The sequence below is a fragment of the Rhopalosiphum padi genome, chromosome 3, assembly GCF_020882245.1.
Source record: "Rhopalosiphum padi isolate XX-2018 chromosome 3, ASM2088224v1, whole genome shotgun sequence".
NCBI classification, from domain to species: Eukaryota; Metazoa; Arthropoda; class Insecta; order Hemiptera; family Aphididae; genus Rhopalosiphum; species Rhopalosiphum padi.
Genome location: NC_083599.1, coordinates 4,171,847 through 4,196,377, shown reverse-complemented (window position 1 = coordinate 4,196,377; position 24,531 = coordinate 4,171,847). Strand labels below are relative to the sequence as shown.

Below are 24,531 nucleotides of genomic sequence, written 5' to 3'. Positions count from 1 at the left end.
TTCTCGTTACAATTTTTTTTTTTTAATTGCTTAGCAATTATCATTTAAAAAGCAAAGGAACTAGAAATACACTTCCTACAGAAAATATGGTATAATTTGAAGAAGATGTACATATAACATTAGGAACGTATAATCATTAGCCACTTGTATAAATAATTCCCGCATTATTTTTAAGTTTTTTTTTTTTTTTGAAATTCGCAATAGGTACTAAATAATTTAAAACTGTAACGCGTTATACTATGTAAATTACTCATCAAAAGTAAATTTCATTACATTTTCGTTATTTGAAAATAATTGTAATTAAATTACGTAACGCGTTACAAACAAAGTAACGGCGTTACAGTAACGCGTTACTTTCGTTACGTTACTACCCAACACTGTGTGTAGGCGACCGTCCTACTACTTAGATCGTCGCCGTCGGTACACGCGACACGAAAATATATGCATACGCGGGAAATTCTGCAGTGTATAGACGACGTGCACGCGACTTAAAAGCGCGCATATTTCGAAACCAACTTTGCGCCGTTAAAATGCGCGTTATAATATATAATATAATATTAATATAATATAATAATGTACACGTGAAATTTTAACGCGTCGTTATTTCGCAGCGTCAAATACCGCCAGCTCTTTATATCCCCGCGGTTTTTAACTCGCGGGCGCATTCCGCGGGAAAACTTTGAGATTTTCGTATACGAGTCATCCGCCGTCCCCCGCGGCGGGAGGAGCGTGGGCCGAGGGGCCCGTCCGATATAATAATATGATCGGCCGTCGTACGACTAAAAATAAGTATAGTTCAGCGACTCGGTCTGCGCGCGCGAGGGGTATTTCGGATGCTCTGAACGACCCCCCCCCCACCACCCCCCTCCCACCGACACACACACCAAATCGGAAGTTAAAAAAATCCATATATTGTATTGTGATCCACGGGGTTCGGATTTCTACACAAAAAAAAAACATGTCGTCATACGATTCTATAATAATATTACAATAATATATTTCATGTTATTAATTTACACATTATGGAGATTGATGACTATACACGCAGCGGAGAATGTGTGTGTAAATAAGCCTTCCACACGTTGTTATGTTTAAATGTAAAACACGTCAACGCCGCGGTATCGTTTGTCTTATTGAAAATAGATTTGACGACATCGCGTTTGGTCGAAAACTTTAAATTGCGTTGCGACCGACATCACGAGGCGGAATGCGCTGAGCGTACCTATATATTATTATCATCACGAATATCGATAACTCGTTATTCGATAATAATATCGTAATGTGCGCGTTATTTGTAAAAAATATTTTGGTCGTTTATAATTCAGTGGTGCGCGACCTTTTTTGATCCACTACGGCCCCCAAAATTATTTATTTTGATAACACGAATCCCCCCCTGTAAGTGTACAATACGTATTTATTTAACAGTCATAGCGCATACATAAAGTATATAACTTTTTAATTTGGTGTGAAATCGTTGTCGACCCCCTAATAAAATTTCGACACCCCCTTAGGGGCCGTGACCCCCTGTTTGCGCACCACTAATCTATATACGGTTTCTCACTGCGTTTTTCGCGTACACCCAAATTATTATTTGCGCCGATTATTTCCATTTCGTTCGCATCGAAAATTAACACGCGATTTCGTTTTGTCGGCGCCATCGTTTGTATATATATATATATATATAAATATAATATTTGTACATACGATTCTGCACACAATATAGTTTGGATTCAACAAGAGTGTACGTCGTGTTTGTGTTCGCGCGCGTGTGTGTGTGTGTGGGTGGGTGAGTCTGTTTTTATTTTCAAGTTCGTATTACTGTTTGCCGCGGAGAAGTATACACAAGTTACCATCTCGAATCGCACAAACTATTGTAGTATTTAGTGGCGGCAGATGTTTACTATTGATAAATCCAAACTCGAAAGCACTTTACTCGAACTTCGACTCCACGTATCCGGTACAATATAAAGAGACGACCATTTAGTGACTTTTGAATATAATATATATATTAGATTATTGTGTATACATTGGCCTCGACATTGTTTGATCGTCGCCGCCGCCGCCGTTTTGGAACGGAATTTATTTTCATATACGTACGCGCGATGATGAATTCCAATATTTATTTCTCACCCCGTTTATCGTGTGGCTCATGCCGCTGAATCTAATTTTGCGATGTCATTTTCTATACTGCAGCCATTTACTGCCGAAATTATTACCACTCCGACGACAGTTTTTAACCGAAGGGTGGCCACCGGAGAAGGGTGTGTTCCAGTAATAATGCCTTTTTGGCGTAAGATTACTTTTTTCTCCGATCTAAAATTACATCCAAGCTGCTAACTAGAATATTAAAAACCGAATAGCTTCGCGTGTATCTTTTTTATGTACTATCCTATTATTATACTCGAACGGCGGGTTGTTTTAAGTTTTTATCGACTACTGCAGCGATATTTAATTAACACGGACGATTTATCGATAATTTTAAAACCGTCTAGTATTTTATTTTCTGTCCATCAACACAATAAAAATTGAATGGTTATAAATAAACACGGTTTAAAGGAGTTAAACGAACCTATAATGAGGCATTATTTTCGTTCAGTTTTAGACGCGAGTTTAATAATATAGTCTAAGTAGTTCACATGGAAAAACTCATGTACCGTTAAACGCTTAGTAAATACATAAAATAAGCAAACAAAGTACTAACAGAACAAATTGAACACATTTTTTGTTGTTGTATTTTGAACAAGACGTATACAATTTTATAGAACACGGAAACCAAATTTTCAACTATAAATTGTAAGAGAACATCGGATTTAAATAGTCATTTAAAATGAAAATGTATATTTGTTGCATTTATAATTGTTTTAGAAATAAAGTTCGAAGTTAATTGTCTTGAAACGTTATTTATTTGATAAATAAAATGTCCTAAATATAAATGTTGCAAGACAGTATAATCCTTTTGAAAATAATCGCTATTAATTCGTTTGAGAGTACAATGAAAAAAGAACACCACTTAATAATGTAGGGAAACAGTCTGTATTAAGTTAAGGAAGCACAATACAGATTGTTTTCTCACGGAAATGAGTAAATTTACTCGGAATCTGTATGCATATTTCCAAATAAAAGAAAAGCAAATTTACGCGAATACCGAATGTTTTCGTTAAAAATGTTTGAACACTTCTAAAAAAAAAAAAAAATGATTAAAATAACACTAGTCATTGTAAGAAATGTAACCATCGTTTCGCCGGACGTCCGCCACATAAAGAATCGTAAATTCACAAATCGCCTTTTCAGCGTTGTGTTTAGATTCGGCCCGGACGGACGTAGATAATAAAATGGATTCAAAATAAAATTGGGAACTTATTTATATTGTCGTGCGTGCTGCAGCGGCGCAAGATCAGCGGGGTACGAATATGATCGGAAAGAGGAAATCTATTAACTAAAGGGATGGGATATATGCAGTACTGCACGATTGAGGGGTCTTCACATAATTTATAGTTTTGTTCCGGGACCCATCGGATACGAATTTGGCGGTAGTGTTGACGGCATCGGGGGCAGCAAAAGTTTTGGGTCAGGGAATGGACAAGAGAAAAAAAACTCGTATCACTATAAGACACACTATTGATGCGGCGATCGTAATTCTATGGACGACCGACGACCGAAGAATGGCTTAACGGAGAAAAGTTTGTTTTTTTTTTTTTTTGAAACAAACTTATTTCGTCTACACACAATATATATATATGTCATCAATGAATAGTATTAAAGTCTCCCTGAACACCCGATGAAATATTAATGATTTCGTTACCAGTATTTTATTTATTTATTATTATTATTATTATTACTTTTTTTTTATTGTTATTATTTGACCTTGCTGTTTCCACCAACAATGTCGTGTTTTTATTATATTCTTACGATTTTTGCTGAACGCGCGTATATATGTGCACCCGAGACGTGACGAAAAAAAAGAAACACTGTAAAATGCTTTATATATATATATACGTATACGTGTACGTACAACTGCGGCAGAGATGAAAATGCAATTATTTTATGTGTGGGATAGTAAACTTTTCTTTTTTTTTTTTCAAAAAAGAATAAAACAAAATATATAGGTACCACCTAGTCGAATATGATATACTAGAAAAAGGCGGATTGACATTAACAACTGTTCCCCGGGAAACAACAATATGCCCATTATGCTGTGCGGCGATGGAAATTCATAAAATCGCGTCAAACAATGATGATGTGTGATTTACGAGTAGGTGGAGTATACGTGTATACTGATCTATAAATGCTCGTGCGCGCGAGCGTGTGTGCGTGTGCTTATTGTGCTTTTGAACATTTAATCATCGACACACTTGGCGGGTTTCCCGTTACGCGCGCGTCACAATATTATTATATTATGTGCAGTGCGTGTGAATATACGACGGAGTTCCAATTTAGTTTCTGAATGAAGTTGTCGGCGGCATATACACAACGGCGTATTATAAAACGCTAATGAGTAAATCGGTCGATCGGTTAGCGAAACGCGTTTTGACGGCGGCGAAATATAAGAACGAGCTTTTGTTTTTCATATACCTCTATATATATACGATATAATAATATTACACAATCCGCATACAATCGAGCGCAATAAGTATATTATACCTACGCGCGATATTATGCCGGGGCATAAAAACGACATTGGTGGGGGGGGGGTTGCGTGATTAACGCGCGATTATGACGGAACAACTCGTTTGTGACACTTTGCTCGGGATTTGAATTAGATGCGATACGTTGTTATATAGAACGTTTCTACACCGTTTCCGAGAACGACGAGCTTAAAGAAAATATTTTTTTTTATACACTCAAACGTTCATAACTATAATAATAGGTATATACGTGATATAACGTAATGACTAATGACATATTGTAGTAGTAGTATAATATTATAATAATATACACCCTTTAGACGGCGTAGGCGCATAGCTGTACAAATTTAATTATTTATAATCGATTTTCATCTTCAAAATATAAACGAATAAAATATAGAGCCGTGGAAAAATTGATATGATTTAATCAACACGCTGTAGTTGGCCAGAAGTTCCACAATATACCTACCGTTATTATTTGCTCGGTAATGGATTAAATTTTTATATTTTATACCAAACATAATCCCAATTGAATATTTTATAACTTCAAATTGTCTTCAAACTGTTTATTGCGCTTCTATTATTGCGTGCCGTTGCAGCTACCTATACGTGTTGCTACATGAGAAATATTTTACTATCTACAACAACGTGATAATATACTTTGGCACGTTACAAATCCTAAGATCGTTCACGGAGCATCGATGTCAAGGAATATTGGAATTACATCGATGAAAAAATAACACCATTTGAAATGTTCACTCTATTTTATTATAATTAAAAAAAAAAAAATGACACAATTTATTTATTTTGTATTTTCGTATTTTATTGCAAAAGTTTGTCTTATTAAGACTATTAAAAAAAAAAAAAAAAAAACGATTTTTATTTAGCAATATGTAGCAAGTTCTATTTTATAAAACTAATTTATTTCACAAGTTTTAACTCGAACTTTGTATTTTTTTATTTTCTACTGTGTTTTTTTTATATTTAATTTAAAGTTAGCTGATTTTTTTTATGATTTTTATTAAGATTCTTACAGTATATATTTTTGTTAACAGGTCACTATAATAATTACAATGTGTATACAATACATGTACGTGTATTAAATGTATACATTAAACATACATAAAGACTTGGTATAATTTAAATTAAAAAGGATATGGGTTTTCTAGTAAAAATAATTTTTATCTTTATAACTACTTTGAATATTCTCATCGATTTTGAATATATTTAGAATATCTATATACATATAATAGGGAAATATTTTAAATTAAACTTTTATTTTAAATTTAAATTGGTTACACAGTTGTTTCCAAAAACATTCATGTCCACTGTCCAAAATGATACATAAATATTGGAAAAAAAAATATTTTTCTTTAATACATAATATGGTCTGTTTAATGAATTATAATTATTGTATATTGATAAAAAGATATATCTAGTGGAAAAAAAAGTTCTAATTAGATTATAAAACAATCATAACCTGTTGTTACTTTAATAATTTGTTTTGTATTCACCAACAACAACAAGGGGCACAGAGGCACGATTTAACACCAGTTGAGCTATTTGGCAAGTTACTGTAATTGTGTGTCTACCATTGTCGGTATAATCGTTGTGTTAAGAATTAGAATTTCCATTGAGAATTTTATGAACTGACACGGAAATAATTTTAAATTGTGTGATTCCAACGGGTAGGTAATTAATAAAATAAATAAACGGTTTTTTTTTTTTTTTTTTTAATTTAATCGTTTAAAACGCTCTATAGAGTGTTGTTTACTTGTACTCGTCTGAAAATGTTGATTTAATTAATATTATATGTCAGAAGTTTGAACGAATCAAAAATTAGGTCAACTCGACATAACTAATTGATCGGTCAACATTAACCATTTCAGAAGCTTTTGAGAGTCGTCACAATGACGAAACTATTAGTTATTTGTTAATTGTATTTAATGTGTTATTGGAGTCAGATAATATTAACGTTTACATTGTTCCGGAGAGACCACAGTACTCGCAGATACATTATAATAACGTGGAAATTGAATAGCATTGAAAATAAAAATACAAAATATGGTTCTAATAAATACAGAGAAAACCAATAATACGGTCTTAACTCGTCGTACACGGGACTGATCTATTGCCAAACATAATAAGAAAGAAAAATAAATTAATAAATCCGATGTTCACAGCACCATACATTATTATTTTTTTTTTTTTTGTAATAATCAAATAGTTTCACTTCAAAATACAGGAAAAAAGATTTCAAACGGTATTCGACTTATCAAGAAATATCCAATATATATATTTTTTAAACGGAATTTCACTTATTTTTTTGTTTTTACGTTTTTCACGACATCTTTAGAGACGTTCAATTTTCAATCACGAGAAGAGAGGTGCTTTACGAAACTTTTATTTGCATTACTGGGCTCCAAAGTTTTTTTTCCGGATGAAAAAAAAAACAGATTGCATAAAGCCAATATTATATTACTTTCGCGTGCTGTCGAACAGCAGTGCGCTCGCGACCCGTCAGTCTTGATTCTCGACTCGGCAATGCACAAAACGAATATTCTCGAACCTTTACGACACACACACACACACACACACACACATACTCGTACACATCCGAGTATAATCGCACAGTATAAATTTATACTATCGCCGCCGCCGCTGATTCGGTTGTTTAATTTGGGTTGGTCGAAAGAGCCAGCAGCAGAGTTCAGACCTTCCGGTAGTCGTTTAGGCGCACAATTCGAGTGCTACGGGCAGAGAATCACCGTCTCTGTGTATCGCATTATTATCAGCCATAACAGCGGCGACGCCACGACGAGGGGTTTTAGTCTCTTCTTCCGTCGTGTCGTTGCGCGCGCGCGCGCTCATAACATACACTTATATCTATGTTTCGTGTGCGCGTGTGTGCGTGTGCAGTAATAAATAATTTATGTTTATAGTGCGGCAACGGTGGCGGTCCATTATTGTTTTGTGTTGCGACAAAGGAGGAAACTGAAGAGGACTTGTTTAAGCCCGCGAGGGGTTGGGACGCGATGAATAAATTCTGTAAATAGCCTGGAAATGTAGAACACGTCTGCTAATAGATTGTTGAAGATAATAATAATGCCCCGCAAAAGCATTAAACGGCGGCGGTGGGGTGGAGGTAAAGTGATATGAGTCACAAATTTGGCCCGTAAAAACCGAACCCGCGACGACGTGACGCACGAGCGCTGGGCGTACGCGCGGTCGCGTATATAACGGTGTAATAATATATATCTATATATAGATATATTATATAGTTTTCGCGTTCAAAATCACTGGCACTTCGGAATAATAAAATCGCTTTATTGCATCCGCCGCCGTCGCCCTCGTCGCCACCCGAATCATTTCTGATCGCATACCGAATTCGATATCTATATATTGTATATTATAATCATGTGGCCGCCCGGTGTCGTCGTCAGCTGCAAAGTCTACAAACAGTTTATTTATTTTTTTATTATGTGCACATTGTTTGCGATGGGATCTCGTGATCGCCGCGGAAGACCGCGAGATCGACGAGCTTTATACAGTATAATATATATATAGTTAACCCTCCCGACGAAAGCGTATAGGTATATTATAATAATATTGTAATGGACTCGCGACGACGAGTGATGGGACTGCGGAAAAAGATTTTTTTCTCGACGAAACGCCGGTATATCCGGTGCGTGTGTATACCTATATACCTGTATGCTAAACGTTTGTCAGTGTAATACGCTGCGAAATTCAGTACTTTTGTTTCGAAAGCGTTTAGTAAATCGTGCCCCGAAATCCAATTGTATATAATATATTATACTGTATATAGGTAGGTAGGTAGGTAGGTAGGTAGGTGGTGCGTATATATATATATATAGTTACGGTTTCAAAAGTTTTTGGTTTGTATACTATACGGAGACCGGCGGCGTGAAAAGTACGACGACGAAACGTGGTCGAAACGTTTGCAATACGGTTCGCGTAACGTAATAGTGATTATACGGAATGGCAGTTCTTGAAAAAAACGACGACGACGACGACGACGATGACGAATGCGACGTTCGAAAGGCAAATAAAAAGACCCTAAACACATGTCTCGAACTCCGTGGAATTTTTTTTCTTCTTCGCTGCAGTATACATGAGTTATTGGCCTGTTCGAGTATATAATAATAATAATAATAATATATAACATATATACGATATTATACGTATATGGTGGCTGTTCTGCTCGCTCGCAGATTTATTGACATTATTTTTTTTTTTTTTTAAAAACTGCCCAGTAACGACCCCAACCGAGTTCGCTCGCGGGGAACCGACGCCACAGCCGCCCGACGTGTGTACGGTCTCGTATGACAATGCGCACGACAATTGACTTTTTTCCCCCCAAAATTTTCAAAACGGCCAATATTTCGTACCGCCATTATAATATACTCGCGTGTGTACACCGTATAATATATAATATACATAATATAATACATAAGCGCACACTACGTACACACTGCGCATTGTTGCGGAGCTGCAGCAATGACGCACCACCTGGCCGCCACTGACACTGCACATTATGCGTGTCGGTTTTGTGTACAAAACAGGTAAAATTTTACCGAGTCTATATTATCGTAATTTATTATTACATCGGTGCTGCTGCTCGCACGATCATAATACAACAACGCGCGAATCGTCCTGGGAGTCTATTTTACTACAATGAGAATTACGACTTCATTCGTCGCCCCGCAGGACGACGAGGGGGGAGACGCACCGGCGACGCTAACGATGGACGCGGTAACTTTAGATATTATTGTGCCTTTTTTTTTCTTCCCCCTTAAACGGTCTCGAAAATTATATTGCGATATTCGTGCCACCGCAGAGGTCGAATTATATTATTAGAGGTACGCATATATATATATATATACGTTGATAAACGCTGCAAATACATTTCAGGGGACGCCAACTCCGGAATTATTCTTATTATTTATTTTTATTATTATTTTTTTTTTCCCCCGTAAACTGAGGCACTGCCGGTGACAGGGTTAAAGTCGTAAATCCTTTCTTAACGGTTTCACACGGTTTCGGAAATTAGGAAATTAAACTTATCACGGTTTGAAAAATCATCCGCTTACTTCTCGCACGCATAAAATGTACATTATCGTGGTAATATTTTCTTTAATTTTCACTCGTCTCACTAACGAACCAAGTTAACTTACTCTGTTTAATCTCTTAATTATGATTTCGTTTTTCTTAATTTTTTTTCTTACAAATGAGTACGTTTGTCAAAATATATTAATATGGTAAGTTGTTTGAACATATTTTAAGGTTATTTTTTAATGACAAAGAGCATGAAATATAGATATTATTTTCGATCTTTAATGAATATCGTATTGAAATAAATAAAACTTAAGATAAATTGATTAAATCAAAAATATCTATTTAATTAATATTCATAAATTGAGTTTAATGTGTATATAATTTCAGTTGATAAATTTGTTAAATTTAATCAATGTATAGGTAATAAAATAAAATAGCGAATAATTAAAAACTCGAAATGTATTGTTTTATTCAAATAACTATTTATCAGTGTTCGCATTGTGTACCTATAAATATATATTATTTTTAATAATCAAATAATGTATTTTGTTAAATTCCATTGTGTTTAAACTGCTTAAATACGAATAATTTATTTTAATGATATTAATATAATCTTTAAGTTTTGGGGGAATAGTTTTCAACCAAAAAAAAAAAAAAAAAAATTATTAACAGTTGAATATAACAAAAATTAATAACAGCGCGTAGTACCGCGTGGTAATAATATTATTTTCACTACCATTAATAATTTTATTCATTGTTCATTTGATTGACACTGATCCGATCGATATTGACTTAGCAGTGTGTTCGCGTATATTAAATTAAATATTGTTGTTTTCACACTGAATATTCAATTAATATAAATTATAATATTATGATGTTATATGATAATATTACATCTCTCCGTACACGCGCGTCTGACAAATTATGAATCGTAATAATATTATTATATTTTATTATATTATGTTTCAATCTCAGTATGTGCGTTATTGCAGTGACACGTCGCGAAGACTGCACGCGCATCGTATTAATTTTTTACTGCGAACCATCGCCGCCGCCGAGCATCGCACTATAATGGTATGTTTTTTGCTATTCTATTGGATATAATTTATTTTTTCCGTTCGTATTTTTAATGCGTAAAATGCGTCGTCGTACATGTATATAGTAAACGGTTCCGATTATGACGGTTTTGACGGTAAACAAAATAATATACATAATCAACACGAGTTGGTGGACATTAATCGAATAAAAAGCAATTTCCCGGCATAGGTATACCGATAAATAAATTGAAAATTAACGTCGTCACAACACAGTCGGTTGTCAGTAAGTTCGCCCGTTCGAGGTAAGTAAGTGTTATCGGACATTAACCATTTACGATACGAATTTCGCGACATTCGTACATTAATAAGCGCGTGCGGTTAATTGTATTTCCTCTTCTCGCGGCAGACACCTCTTGCGAGACGCACGCGGCTGCGGCCGCAGACACGGCGGCGGTCGATTAAAAATCAGCCCACGTCGTGCGAATTTCCTACATCACCAGATAAAACGCGTGCCGACTGCAATATAAACGGACGGCTGGAAAATTATTAGATCGTCTGCAGCTCCGTTCCCGGAGCCCCTCGATATTTCAAGTATCCTCGTCTGATAACGTACGGCGGGCTCAGCGGAGGCCGTGCAGTAATTTTTTATCGGTTCAACCGAATTTTATGGCGGAGAAAAAAATTACGGTTTCCAAATTGCACGAAAATAGTCCTCAAAACGGTCTGGTAGCACTGCAAATATTGAACGCCGCGAGCAACATGTATATGGGCAATATTATTATTATAAAATGTATACGTCACGTTTCGACTTGTCAAAATTGTATAATATTTTGTTTTGTGCGATATCGAACACAGAGTAGAGTTACAAATTAAATTTTCTGAGCAAACACCCGTCAGTGAATAAAAGCGGGAATTGAAATGTTACTTTGATTTCGTCACGATATTATAATTATATATTGTCTACCTGGTTATTTTTTGAAATATTTTGATATATTTTTGTTTTATACTAAATCGAATAAGGTAAAAACGTAAAAACTTCACGTAAAGGTATAAAATATAGGTATAGGTTTATATAGGTATAAAATAAATAATATTACATTATAACCTTTTGGGATGTCCATCGCAGGATACTCTGACCGATCCGCGACCCTTTTAAGTCTTAAGAGATGACACACGCAATTTCGACGATATAAAGCGGCGTATTTCATGCGTATTGTGTATAGGTACCCACGCGCGCGCATCGATATTATATATTATATACCTCTGTATACCGTGTCCGTGCCACCGTCAAAGCAATAATTTTGTTTACAGACGAAGACTCGCGGGCACGGAGCACACTTTACGGGGGGGGGGGTACCTACGACTACCCGAAACGCCGCAATATGACGGCCGAGTGATTAAACGAAAATAACTGCGCGGTGTCGTCGACGATCGCGAAACGTACATAATAATATTACGACGAGCGACCTGCAAAGCGCCGGGCCCTTTGCTGCCCTCGCCCGACCGCCGCCGCCGCCGCCCCGCGCCGTTGCGGTATTAGAAATAACATAATATAATAATATATAATATATACTATAGATTATATATATATATATATATATATACGTATGTGTGTATGTATATAGTCGCATAATATAATATTAAATCGTTTGATCCGTTAAAGAGCCGTTTCGTGCCGTTCCGACCGTGTGATGATTGCCTAAAAAACCGTTTTGTTTGTCTACTGCGTCGCACCCGCACACTGCTGCAGCTGCTGTGCTCCCGAAGTCGTTATTATTGCGTACGCGCGTGCATAAGCTCGCCACAATCGAGCCGTACCGTCAAAGACTGTCGAATTAATATAATATTATTATTATTGCGTTTATAATGATTTCGGGACACATCTCGTACACGAGCCGGGAGTAATGGACGCGGTGTAAGTTATACACTACTATTATACAAGGCCGTAACTCGGGGGGGGGGCCGACATTTTTTTGTGTACCTATAAAATATGATAATAAAATTAGAACACAATTTTTTAGATTAAAACCCCCCCGAAATTAATTCCCAGTTATGGCCTTGCTATTATACATATTATATATCCGGGATGGGCAGCTGAAAGTTATTAGAGGGCCAATTTTTAGAAAATTAAAATTTAGCGGGCTAGAGTAGGTATATAGAGAGGAAAAAAAAAGGTCATTCAAAATATGCATTTTGATTTGACATAGACGTACCATAGAGTATAATAGATGATACTCTGCAGAGCGTTTATAGACACTCGCGGAGTGCTCGAATCGTCGCCTGCGCGAAAATGTCATCGGGAAAACGCGTTTTCGACGACGCGGAAAAATCGGGACACCCACCGATCGGTCTTCTTCGGAAATTTTAGATATTTTTTTAGTGCCGCAGTACTGTATTATATAGTGTTATGATGCCGCCGATGCCATCGCAATCCGTCAAAATCAACTTTTTAATAATTTCAAACGGACGTCACACGCGAACGGCAGGTGCGCGTAGTTAAACGGCTTCCGCCGCGTAAACCGCGAAAGACGCGATATTAAGGACGGCCGACGACGGTGACGGCGGTCTCCGCGTTTACGGTTTACGGTTTGCTCGTTCACTTGTCGGCGTCGCGGTGAGAGGGCTTTTTACAGACGCAAAGTCGGCGATTTGTAGATAATAATAATAATAATAATAAAAATAATTATTTATTATAATATATTATCGTTGGAAAAAAAACGCGATCAATTAACGCGCGTACGACCTCCGGCGTGGCGTGTTAGAATATTGCAACGTACGACAATGTTATTGAACATAATATACAAATCGTAATTTTTCAGTGGTCTTCTGCGTTATCGTTTGCGAAATCGTCGAAGCATAATATTATATTGTATTTATTTATTTATTTTTTGTAACAGAGCCAAACAGATCGGCAAATAAGACAGCGGCACTGCCAATGAGCATAGGAAAAATAATACGTTTCGATGTTATGACATCGTTCTTCGTCATTTTACCGATTTATTGGAAACGCAGCTCACATTATCGCGAACGCGCGTCTTATATTTTGTTTTCCTAGCTATTTCGTAGTCCAACGTTTGAACAAATATATTCGCAACAACGGCGCCTGCCGAAAATAATTAAACATGTTCTCGACATAATTATTGAGCGATTTTCTAATAATTGTTGTAGCGTTTGTTATAATATTATTGTTTTTATTTTTCGGCTGTAGTAGTATTTATTTGTTTTAATTATTTCACTTGTAATTATTTATACAGTTTATAACTTGTTCGTCTACAATAATAGGATTATTATAAAAATAGTTTTAAACGATTATAATGTGTATAATATTTAATTGTTTTAATCTTTTTTTCTCATAACAATATAATAAATTAATTCGTTTAGAAATTAATATCGTTAGTACTTAACCGTAAAGATACAAATTGTAATCTTATTGAAACGATGTAAAATTTAATCAGGTTTATAAACGTCATAAATATTAACTTATTTGCAATCATAACGAAGGCTTATAACGTATTGGTACTTCAAAAATGTTACCTAGTACCTAAGTATATAGTATCATAATATTATAACTTATATATTATCGATCTATAGCGTTATTATGATTATTTATTGTGTTAACCTTCCTCACTAATGGCGCAGATGAAGAAATTAGACTCCCATAAACTATACCCTTGGGACGAAAACTTTTGAAAAATATAAAACTAACAAAAGAATTAAACCCAACAATATAACAAACAACTTGTTTTAAAAAATTATAAATAAATGTATGACCAAAAAAAAAACATAACAACGCTCTAGATAATACAGTAACACTTAATAGGTATTATACGAGAAAAATATTATATCATGTCTAGTTTACATGTGTATTTTATTTTAAACGACTTACATAAAAATTAAAATTTATTACTTAAATAACAATTTTTAAATTTAAATGTGGTTTAAGATGTATAATACGCACTATTATTGAGGTCATGTGGGATCTAAATATATTATATGATACATAGACCAAGGTATAGGTTAACCACATTAACTAAACTAAGTAAAGACTGATAAAGAAATAGCAATTACTCTTTACAAACGGACTTTCTCTGTTTTTCTATTTCTGTCTCACTCTTGCCTCTAAACAAGCACATAAATTTACCAAATGGGTTCAAGCTTACGACCAGAAAATCTAAAATGTAGGTATACTAATAATAATAAACAAATCGCAAAATGTAATACTATAAAAAATAAATTGTAATTGCAATTAAACCTGCATATGATTCACTTGTGAGAATTTGATATAAGTAACTAATATTATCTTTTTTTAACTGTTTTTATGTAATAGTTGTGTGTATTTCTGTTTGCTATAACATCATGGCACTACAGTGTATGGACGTGCATATAGTTTTCTATGCAGATTTCTTAATTCTGGTTAAAAAGAACACGTTCAATAACACACTGAACTGAATTAACCTTATTCGTTTATACAATAAGTAGCAATACAATTTGATGTGAATTCATATCCTTCCAATTAGTATGTATTTCGTATTTTTTTTATACACACTACACCCACATACATATTCAAAGACATAACGAAAATAACCATTACTTGTATAAAATATGCTCAATCAATTAACATGTATATATAATATATATATTATATACATAAATTGTAATTAAAAAAATAATAACACCATAACAGCAACACAATATCTATCGTCTCTTTATCGCAGTTACTAGGAAGTTCTCGATCGATCGTTCGATTTTCTATTCAGTATATTTGATTATTTTTATTTTACTTACATTAAAACGTCAACAGTTGTAATGTAAAACAAAAAGATTGTGTTTCAATATTTCTTGTTTTCCAGTAGGTACTTACACATTTTTTCGAGAATAAAAACATAAATATTTTTATTATATAATGCGCTGCAACTATATAATATCATGTACCATACTTTTAATGAATTTTTCTGATTGGTGTAGCAGATTTGAATGAAAGGTGCATAACAAACCTACAGCTGAGTAAACCAAAATCAGTACAGAGGACAATCAGTCTATTGAATTGTTAAAATCAACTTTTTTTTTTTTTTTTGTTGTTGTTGTCGAACAAGACTCCGTTTCTTTGTAATCTTCTCTGCCAAATTTTATTAGGCTGCATGAAAACATAATACAACCGTTTACGGTTGTTGAAAGGTAAATTAATGAGAGTTAAAATTCATCAACTCACAATAAAAACGGAAAATATATACGACAAGTCCTATTGTCTGCCGAATTTTCGTCTAACGAGTTTTGAAATTTAATATGTTCCGACAAAATTCAAAAATAGGAAACCGGGTTTAAGGAAAACTTTTTCATTATTTCATAACTTTTTAATCCTTGCGGTTTTTGACTTTCCTCGATTATTTATTTTAATATTTTATAGACATCGTAAAATGTTCAAGAATATAATTTGATTATATTATAATATTTCGACTTTTAATGGAATTGTTTTAAATTGTTTGGTTTGATGTTTTTTTCCGTGTTATTTTATTCAAGTTTATAATTATTATAATCATAAAATATACGCGAAAGTGACACCCAGACTCTGTACATACTCGTTTAGTATATAATATGCATAACGTATTTAAATACATATAAAGTTGTGTAATAAGGTTAACTACGGATAAACTATCTTCAGCTGAATTACAGAGACCACTAACGATCGGTTACTTTACACAAGACAAAATGTATATAATGTATAGGTGCATAATCTCATTTTTCATTTTTTTTCTTCTATTTATTTATTTTTCAATACATCTGAACTGAACCTCGACACCGGTCGATATTCATTTTTTAACTTTTCAATAGTATTAAACGAAACATCTCATTAAATACATTCAAACGGCGTATCGGCAACGAAATTGTATTTATTATTAAACTCGAGTCCGACACGAATTTAAAAAATAACTGTTGCTTAGTAAAAATAAAGCCATTATTAAAAAATGAGTATAACAAAGTTTTTATCTAAGTTTGCTTTACTCTCGGGAACAAAGTAAAATTAATTATATCACAATAATATCCACAATTATTATTACAGATTGATTTTCAACGAGCAATAAAAATTGTTTACCTAACTACTTCAAAGTTTTTCAGTAAATTACAATTTAAACATGGTACAACGTATATATTATAGTACAATATTTTTTCAATCATATATTAAAACTTAGAAAACATAACGTTATTGCTCAATTTATATTATTCAATAAATCTAATATAATAGTGTATTATTAAAAAAAAAAAAAAAAAAAACAAATACTATATATATTATTATTATATTATTATATACGTACTCGTATACCCCGTACAGTGTATCTACACTGAATTTAATCATTTAGAAGGAATAGTTTTTGCAACTTTTCACTCACTATTGGTCTTATCCACAAATACATTTTTATATATACTTAATATTTTTATCCATAGCATTATTTAAAAATATACTTTTATATTTATTTGTGTGTATCTAAGATAATTCTTATTATGATTCTGAGGTAGTCAAGAGATATACAGATTATTTACTGTATTTATGTTTTTAAAAAGTATTTATTCCGTTCAAAAGACTGTTATATTTTTCTTATCAGTTGTATTTACATTTTGATATTTTTTCATCTTTAAGCTCATTAAAATAAGTCTACGGAAAAATGAAGCATTTTAAAAACATAAAAACATTATCCATCAGAAATTTATATCATCGCCGTTACTCAATTATATAGTGTATACACGTTAAAAGTTTAAAAATAAAAAGAAAGTTTCTATTATTCATATTTTATGAGGAAAAAACATTCTCGAGTGTAACGATTAATTTATAATATATTTGTTAAAGGCAGTATTGTATGTTTAATACCAATTAGTCATGTAGTAACTATCTATAGCGACTTGTGAGTTGCTGTGCAGTCGCGTTATACGCTGAAGCTCGGCATATTATTTTGACTAAATTATGATTTTCCTCAAACAACTCTTCGAAAAAAAAGAATAATATAATAAAATAGTATGGTTTATAACGCGCATAGTATAAGTAATATTTTCGTAAATGCATGCCATATTGTGATCTAATTCGAGCGATAAATATTATACCACTATTAAATTCCATTCATCCGTTTTGGACCGTCTCTTATTTGACATCACATTAAATTGGCACAGTCGTACGTATTATTCTTCGCACTAGATATTTCCGGCGGTATACGTGCAATACTACCACCATATAATAATATAATATATATAATATATATATATGTTATTATTACTATATTATTAAATATGTATTACTTTTTATTCGTCTCCGTCATACGCCAGCGTTTAGGAAGTGGCTCGTTTAACAGTAAATGAAACGTTATCGAATAAACGCAGCGTATATATATATATAAAAAAAAAAAATAAAAAATAAATGTCTTTATGATATTTTTAACAGTCGACGGTAGTTAAAACTTTTAACGAATGTATATGCATGCTCGCAACAATAACTGGCATTTTCTATACGTGTACTACGGTAAACTTTAACACACACACACACGCACACAAACGCTACGATAGCTATAACCTTAACCAGTAATTCAACACCTCTAAGATTAATTATAATTTTTTCACCTTTTTACACCAGTGGATTGCACAAGTACATCTAGCGCTGTGTTCATCTTAGTATATACAGTGTAATAAGTCACACATTTGAAAAAGAAAAAAAAACACCGTATTAAAAACACTAGCTGTTCTCGGTATAATAATATACCTATGCCGCTGTTGAAGTAATAAAATGCCTTTTACCTGCAATTAAAATAGTGCCCAACGAGACGCGTAGCGGACTAATCGATGTTCAGCGAACATAATAATAATTCATAATAGTAAACGTATATTTTGATATAAAAGTGGTTAACGACAATTTAGCGAAATCACGAATGTATTATACAGGTATCTAAACAATATTATGGTAATACGATCGTAAAATAAATATTATATTACGTTATTTATTTCAAACTAGAACAATACATAAATATTTTATTATTTTACTCGCATAAACATATATTATTATGCTATGATATGTAATTTATAAATAACCAATATCGGTTCATTAAATATTTACACTAAAATAGGCACCTTCAATTATTATAGGTGTTCGTCGGACAGAAAGAAAAATAAATAATTCATAAATTGCATATATAATATTAAAAGTTTGAGTTTACTACGTTCAGTAAAATTCTACTTTAGCTGCTATCAATAATGCATGATACTTTTATATATTCCCAAAAAAACAATAACAATTGTATAATGATAAACTATTATTTTGTTTTACAAAAAACATCATTAATAGACATACTTTAAGGTTATAAAATCGATTTAAAAAAATTTGCATAGCGTATTATCGTATGCATTCTCGAAATAAAAAAAACTAAACCATCAAAATACTATACGGTTACTCCGAATTTTGGCGGTATTATAAACATTGTAGGTACAGTCAAAGAGTGTAACAAACATCTTAAACAAGATAAAAAGTTAGCCTCGTATTATGTAATATGTAAATGTGAGTATTTAATAAAAAACTGCAGATTTTAACGAAGAAGTACAACAATTATTAAGTAATAATAATCGAGTTAATTATGTATTAAAATATTAATAACATTTAATAGATTTTCTCTGAAAATTAGAATTTTAGAACGAATAATTTAGTATTAAATCTTGAACACTTTGATATGTTTGCTAATTTTAGTTTGAAAATATTTATTCTTAGTATTTATTTTTATTGAATTTATAAACTGCCGAGGATAAAATCATTAACTACTTTTTAAGCAAAAAAAAGTCGATAGAATATCTTATTTTTTAATCGGGTGGACAATATTTTTAATCTAATTTAAAAAATAAGTCTGCTAATTGACTCGAATCTCTAATCTAAATCCATGTCCTAATTCAATTTATTTATAATAAGTATTCTAGTACACTTCAGTAGATATATGTTTAACGTTATAAATCAGTGGTACAAATTAATATTTTACAGTTTACTTCTAGAATTGGGCAGATTAGCCTGATCAGCTGTCAGTATCTTATAGTATAGGATATTATATAATTGCGTTCAGAATTCGATTATCAATTAAAATCGGCTTACCCATCAATCTATGTTTATAAAAGGCAATGCATATAATATAATATGTGTGTAAATGATTCACAACTAATAATTTATTACAATTTTGATTCTGAAATTTGGTACAAAGATATGATTCTTTACCTGAAAATGTACAACTTGAAGAAAAACATTTTAATGTTGTATTTTAGAGAGCGGTTAAAATAGGCACTTGTTGGCTCACGAAAAACGAATATTTTTCTTTTACTTTTAAGCGATGGCCTATATTATAATTATATTAAACCTGTATTTTACTTTAGATCAAAACCACTCAAACGATTGATATGTTAAAAAATATTAATATGTTACATTTAACGGAGTTTAAAAAAGGGTAAATTCGAGGGCATTTAATATAACGCGGGGAACGCCGTGAAGGATCTGCTAGTTAACAATATTTTTTTTAATTATGCAATTCTGCATTTCATCGACAATTTTCCAACATTTTATAGAAAAATATTGAATTATGATTTTCCTTATTCAAATAAAGTATTTGTCTAAGCTATTTATTGTCCGAAAAGTGTTTTAAAAAATATCCTATACAAATAAATACAAAGCTGACTAAATGTAAAACTCCGAGTAAAAAATATAATATTATGTAAAGGTTACAATCAAAACATAAATATGAATTGTGGTTTATTTAAAAAAAACGTATTGACGCGTATTAAAATTTAAATAAAATGAAAATATAATTTAAAGTTATTCAGACGGTTATAATTTAAAACTCAACATTGGTTTCTATCGTAGGTGCTAGTGTGGAGAGGGGTGTAAGCTGAGCCTTTCCTCTAGAGCAGTCTAACCCCCTTCAAAAAACCTTTGTCAAATGTAAAATAAACATATTTAGTTAAAAAATATAAAAACAAAATATGTAAATATTCTTACACAACCTAAATTATAGTTATGATTTATATTTTAGTTGTGTCTAGGATTCTATTGCATTTCAATCACTGCGTTTTATTTTTATGGTTATCAAGAAAGCGATAAATTTAATAAATATCAAATTTTCGTATTTAAGCATTTTACATATATTTTCCTACAGATACCACAGACCAGTAAGTTATCATCGTTTTTTTGCAATAAAATATACACTTAAAATACAGATATCGTGTAATAAATATATTATTTTTTATAAATAAAAAAGGGTTTTTAAATTTCTTCAAAAACGCGAGTATATGCCATTAATGATGTCGTTATTTCAACGGTTGTACGTAAAAAGTTTGTAAATAATGTAATGGTATTGCTTGAATGTGCGTTTGAACCATTAACTTTCGTGATCATTTTTCTTAAAATGACTATTCTCAAACTGTTTATGTTTCAAACTTTTTTAACGTTCGATACTTTTACATCGGATACAATTATTTTCATGAATTACGTAAACTAAAATATAATCTCGTACAATATAAGCTTTTATTTGCGAGAGTCAAGATTAGGAAAATTACTATTGTGCCTTATTTCTGTACTTATCTTGTCTTGAAAATAATATCATAATATCTATACTATGTATAACTGTTGTATTTTAAATATCTTTTTGATAATTTTGAAAAAAAAAAACAATTTTATTTTAGTCAGAAATCTTGTTGGATAATATTTTAAATAACTTCATCATTCATTATTTCATTTAGTGAAATTTTGAATAGGTGCCTACCGGAATTTGGTTGATATGAATTATGGTTAGAACTTAAATAATTCTAGTCGTAAACCGTATTAAAATATTTTGGCAATGTATACAAACTAACAACTTTAGATTTTTGCTTAATATATAATAATAAATACCTATAATACTCGTATACCTAATGAATGTATCGTAACATCTAATATTCTAACTACAACTAACTTGAAGAATTTGGTTTTGAGCAATAATATCGATTAACGTTTTTTCAGCGAATTGAAATCCTTCTTCATCTTTGTAACACAGACAGCTTTATCAATAATTGTATGTAATTATAATAAAGTTCGTTTAATTTTTACCTTAATTCGTATACTTATATATTGTCCACGAAAGTAAATAACGTACTAATATGAAAATAATACGTAAATAATACGATGCCCGAAAGAATAGTAAAAAAATAAAACAGTAATTAAATGTTATTATAGTTAATCATGAATAAAATAATTATAATTAATTTAATTGTGTCAACTATGACAAAAACATAGCCGAACCACAATTAATTAATTTACTTTCGGTCCATGTTTTTTTTTTTTTTTTTTTTTGGTAAAAACAAACGGATGAACGTGTTATGAAATTTGTTTTTCTTAATTCTAGGAATGACATCGGATAGGTAATAAATATATATAACCAACAGATGTGTAATATTATTGTCGTAGTGTTTACCTGGTGTGATGAACAGCAACACGAACAGCAGAATGGACGTCCAAAGTTTCCTCGATTTCCACATTGTCTGCATCTCAGCTGCGGCTGGTTGATCCATCTCGGTGACGACTCTTTGGGCAGTTTTAGATCTTTTGAACGTCGACTTGCGGTAATTCTTTACCATACATAAATCAGATACCGAATCTTATGACGTATGTATTTTCGCGGTGTCGCAGTGTTTGCAATCGGTGTGTTCAGCACTGATGTAGTGGATCGGAGTGACGGCGTTTAAGGTAGTAGTGATATACACACGCGCGCGCGAGATGTTACGGCAATGTTTCTATATTATAAGTACCGACGGGCGTACGCGATGTGAAAATCAAACGGAAAACGTTTAATAGTGAAAAAAAAATAAAAAAACACGAGGAAAAAAAAACAAAAAAACGGGGAGGTGTCGAAAAAAGTCGCGATCGGGGAAGGGGAAACGCGAAGGGGGAACGCTCACGGCGGCGGTGGCGGCGGTGGTGGTGGTGAAAACGGTTTGTATTTGTCTCTTTTAAATTTTGAATATTATTTAAATTTTTTTTTAAGTCGATCGCAATCGCACTACACCGAAACGATGTATATCATATACTTATGAGGTGTTATTATATCGTCTTACGCCGACAAATCGTCTCTGTGGACGAGGACGTTTTCCATTTCCCAAGAAGAATCGCAAACGTCGATGGTATTACAAGCGACAACGACAGTGACACTGTGAAGATAATATTATAGTCGTCGTAGATAACACGTGCGCCTGGTGGAGCGGCGTCGACGGGCAGAAAGCGACCTGGTGCAATGTATTACGCGGCAATACTGAAAACGGCGTGTGTACAGTGCTCCGAGCGGGGGGCGGCCTGTCGCGGAGACGATCCAACGAGTATAGAACGAGTGTGGCCCAACCGACGGCGACGGTAGTGGCAGCGGCGGCGGCGGCGGCGGCGACGACGACGACGATCGCGTACGTTAGCTCTCTCTGACGGCCGCCGCCGACGGTTCAGGATGCTGTTCGGACGACGACGATCGCATAATAATAATAATAATAATATGATATACCTACAACAGTCGAGTCGCGATAACTCGAACTTCAATAACTCGAATTATTTTTTATTCCCCTAAAAATACAGTCGTCGAGATATCTAACTCGTGAATTTATATTAATTTATATTTCTAGGGGAATAAAATAGAATTCGAGTTGTCAAGTTTTTATATATTTTTTAGACCGTATGAATTAATATAAATTCGAGTTAGATGTCTCGAATAATACATATCTCAAAGCGAATTTTTATCTCCAGTGGCGTGTTTAGGGGGTGCGGGCCTGGTAGGCAAGTGCCCACCCACATTTTTATAGAAGTACTAGACTAGTATAAGCTCAATGCTCGATGAAAATATTATGGTTTATAGTAAGAAAAAAATTTTTTTTGATTAGGTTAGGTATTTCAATAAAAATGTGAGATTTGAATATTTAAAGAGTTTATGTTTTAATAAAAGGTAAGCTACCATTTATTATAATAATATTAAAATTAGTCATTTAGGATGAAAATACTAAAACTTAAATAGATCAAATTATAATATGGAGAGGGGGTAAAACCATTCTGAACTTAACTTTTGTGGACCATCTCATAACTTCGAGCGATCGCGACTCGACTGTATCATCGTGTTATATAATTAATAGTGGTCCAAATCTCCACATTAGGCCAACTAAATATATAGATATACGAGTATGAGCGAACGGAATTAATTGATTTTGAATTTTTTCCAAGACACACATAATAATAATATTACGCGCGTGTCGAATAGGTAAGGTTATAGGGTACCCATGAACACAGGTATATTATCATAATATCATTATATGCCTAGGCGCGGTTTTAAATTTAAACGGGCGAGTGTGCGCGCTTACTGTTAAATTTAAAAAAAAGCAATTTAAACTTTGAAGGAAGTTTTTTTATTTATACCTATTATTATTCACTTGTCCCCCCGAAAACTATTATTATTCGTGAAAGTATATATACACACAATACCCGAACAAAATGATTTGGCTGCATTTACTTCTATTGCGAATGTAAAAAAAAATAATATATATATATATTATTTAATATTATATAATATTCTCTTATCACGAATACCGTTACCGTAAATAAGTAGTATGACTGAACTTCCGATTTGAAATGGACCTACGCGATAACACTATATATTAATACATCGCAAGCCCCACTCATATTTCGGGAACGACGCCTTTAGGTAGTCGACAGACCCGACTTGGAACGCGATTGGGATACTCCCGAAAAATGTACTCCGGAAAAAATTCGGATCGCAGTAATT

At 32.9% G+C, this 24,531-nt stretch overlaps 1 protein-coding gene across 2 annotated transcripts in view; it reads right to left on the bottom strand.

Moving 5' to 3' along the window:
* Window positions 1–23,112, bottom strand: part of LOC132928070 (neurotrimin-like) — a 180,643-nt gene extending 157,531 nt beyond the window's left edge. The window contains exon 1 of one of the 2 annotated variants that reach the window (XM_060992632.1): window positions 22,192–23,112. In XM_060992632.1, coding sequence (XP_060848615.1) covers window positions 22,192–22,354 — 163 coding nt within the window. In that variant the 5' untranslated portion in view covers window positions 22,355–23,112. The remainder of the gene's footprint in view (window positions 1–22,191) is intronic. The other variant, XM_060992634.1, reaches the window with a different exon arrangement.
* Between the last annotated feature and the right edge of the window lie 1,419 nt (window positions 23,113–24,531).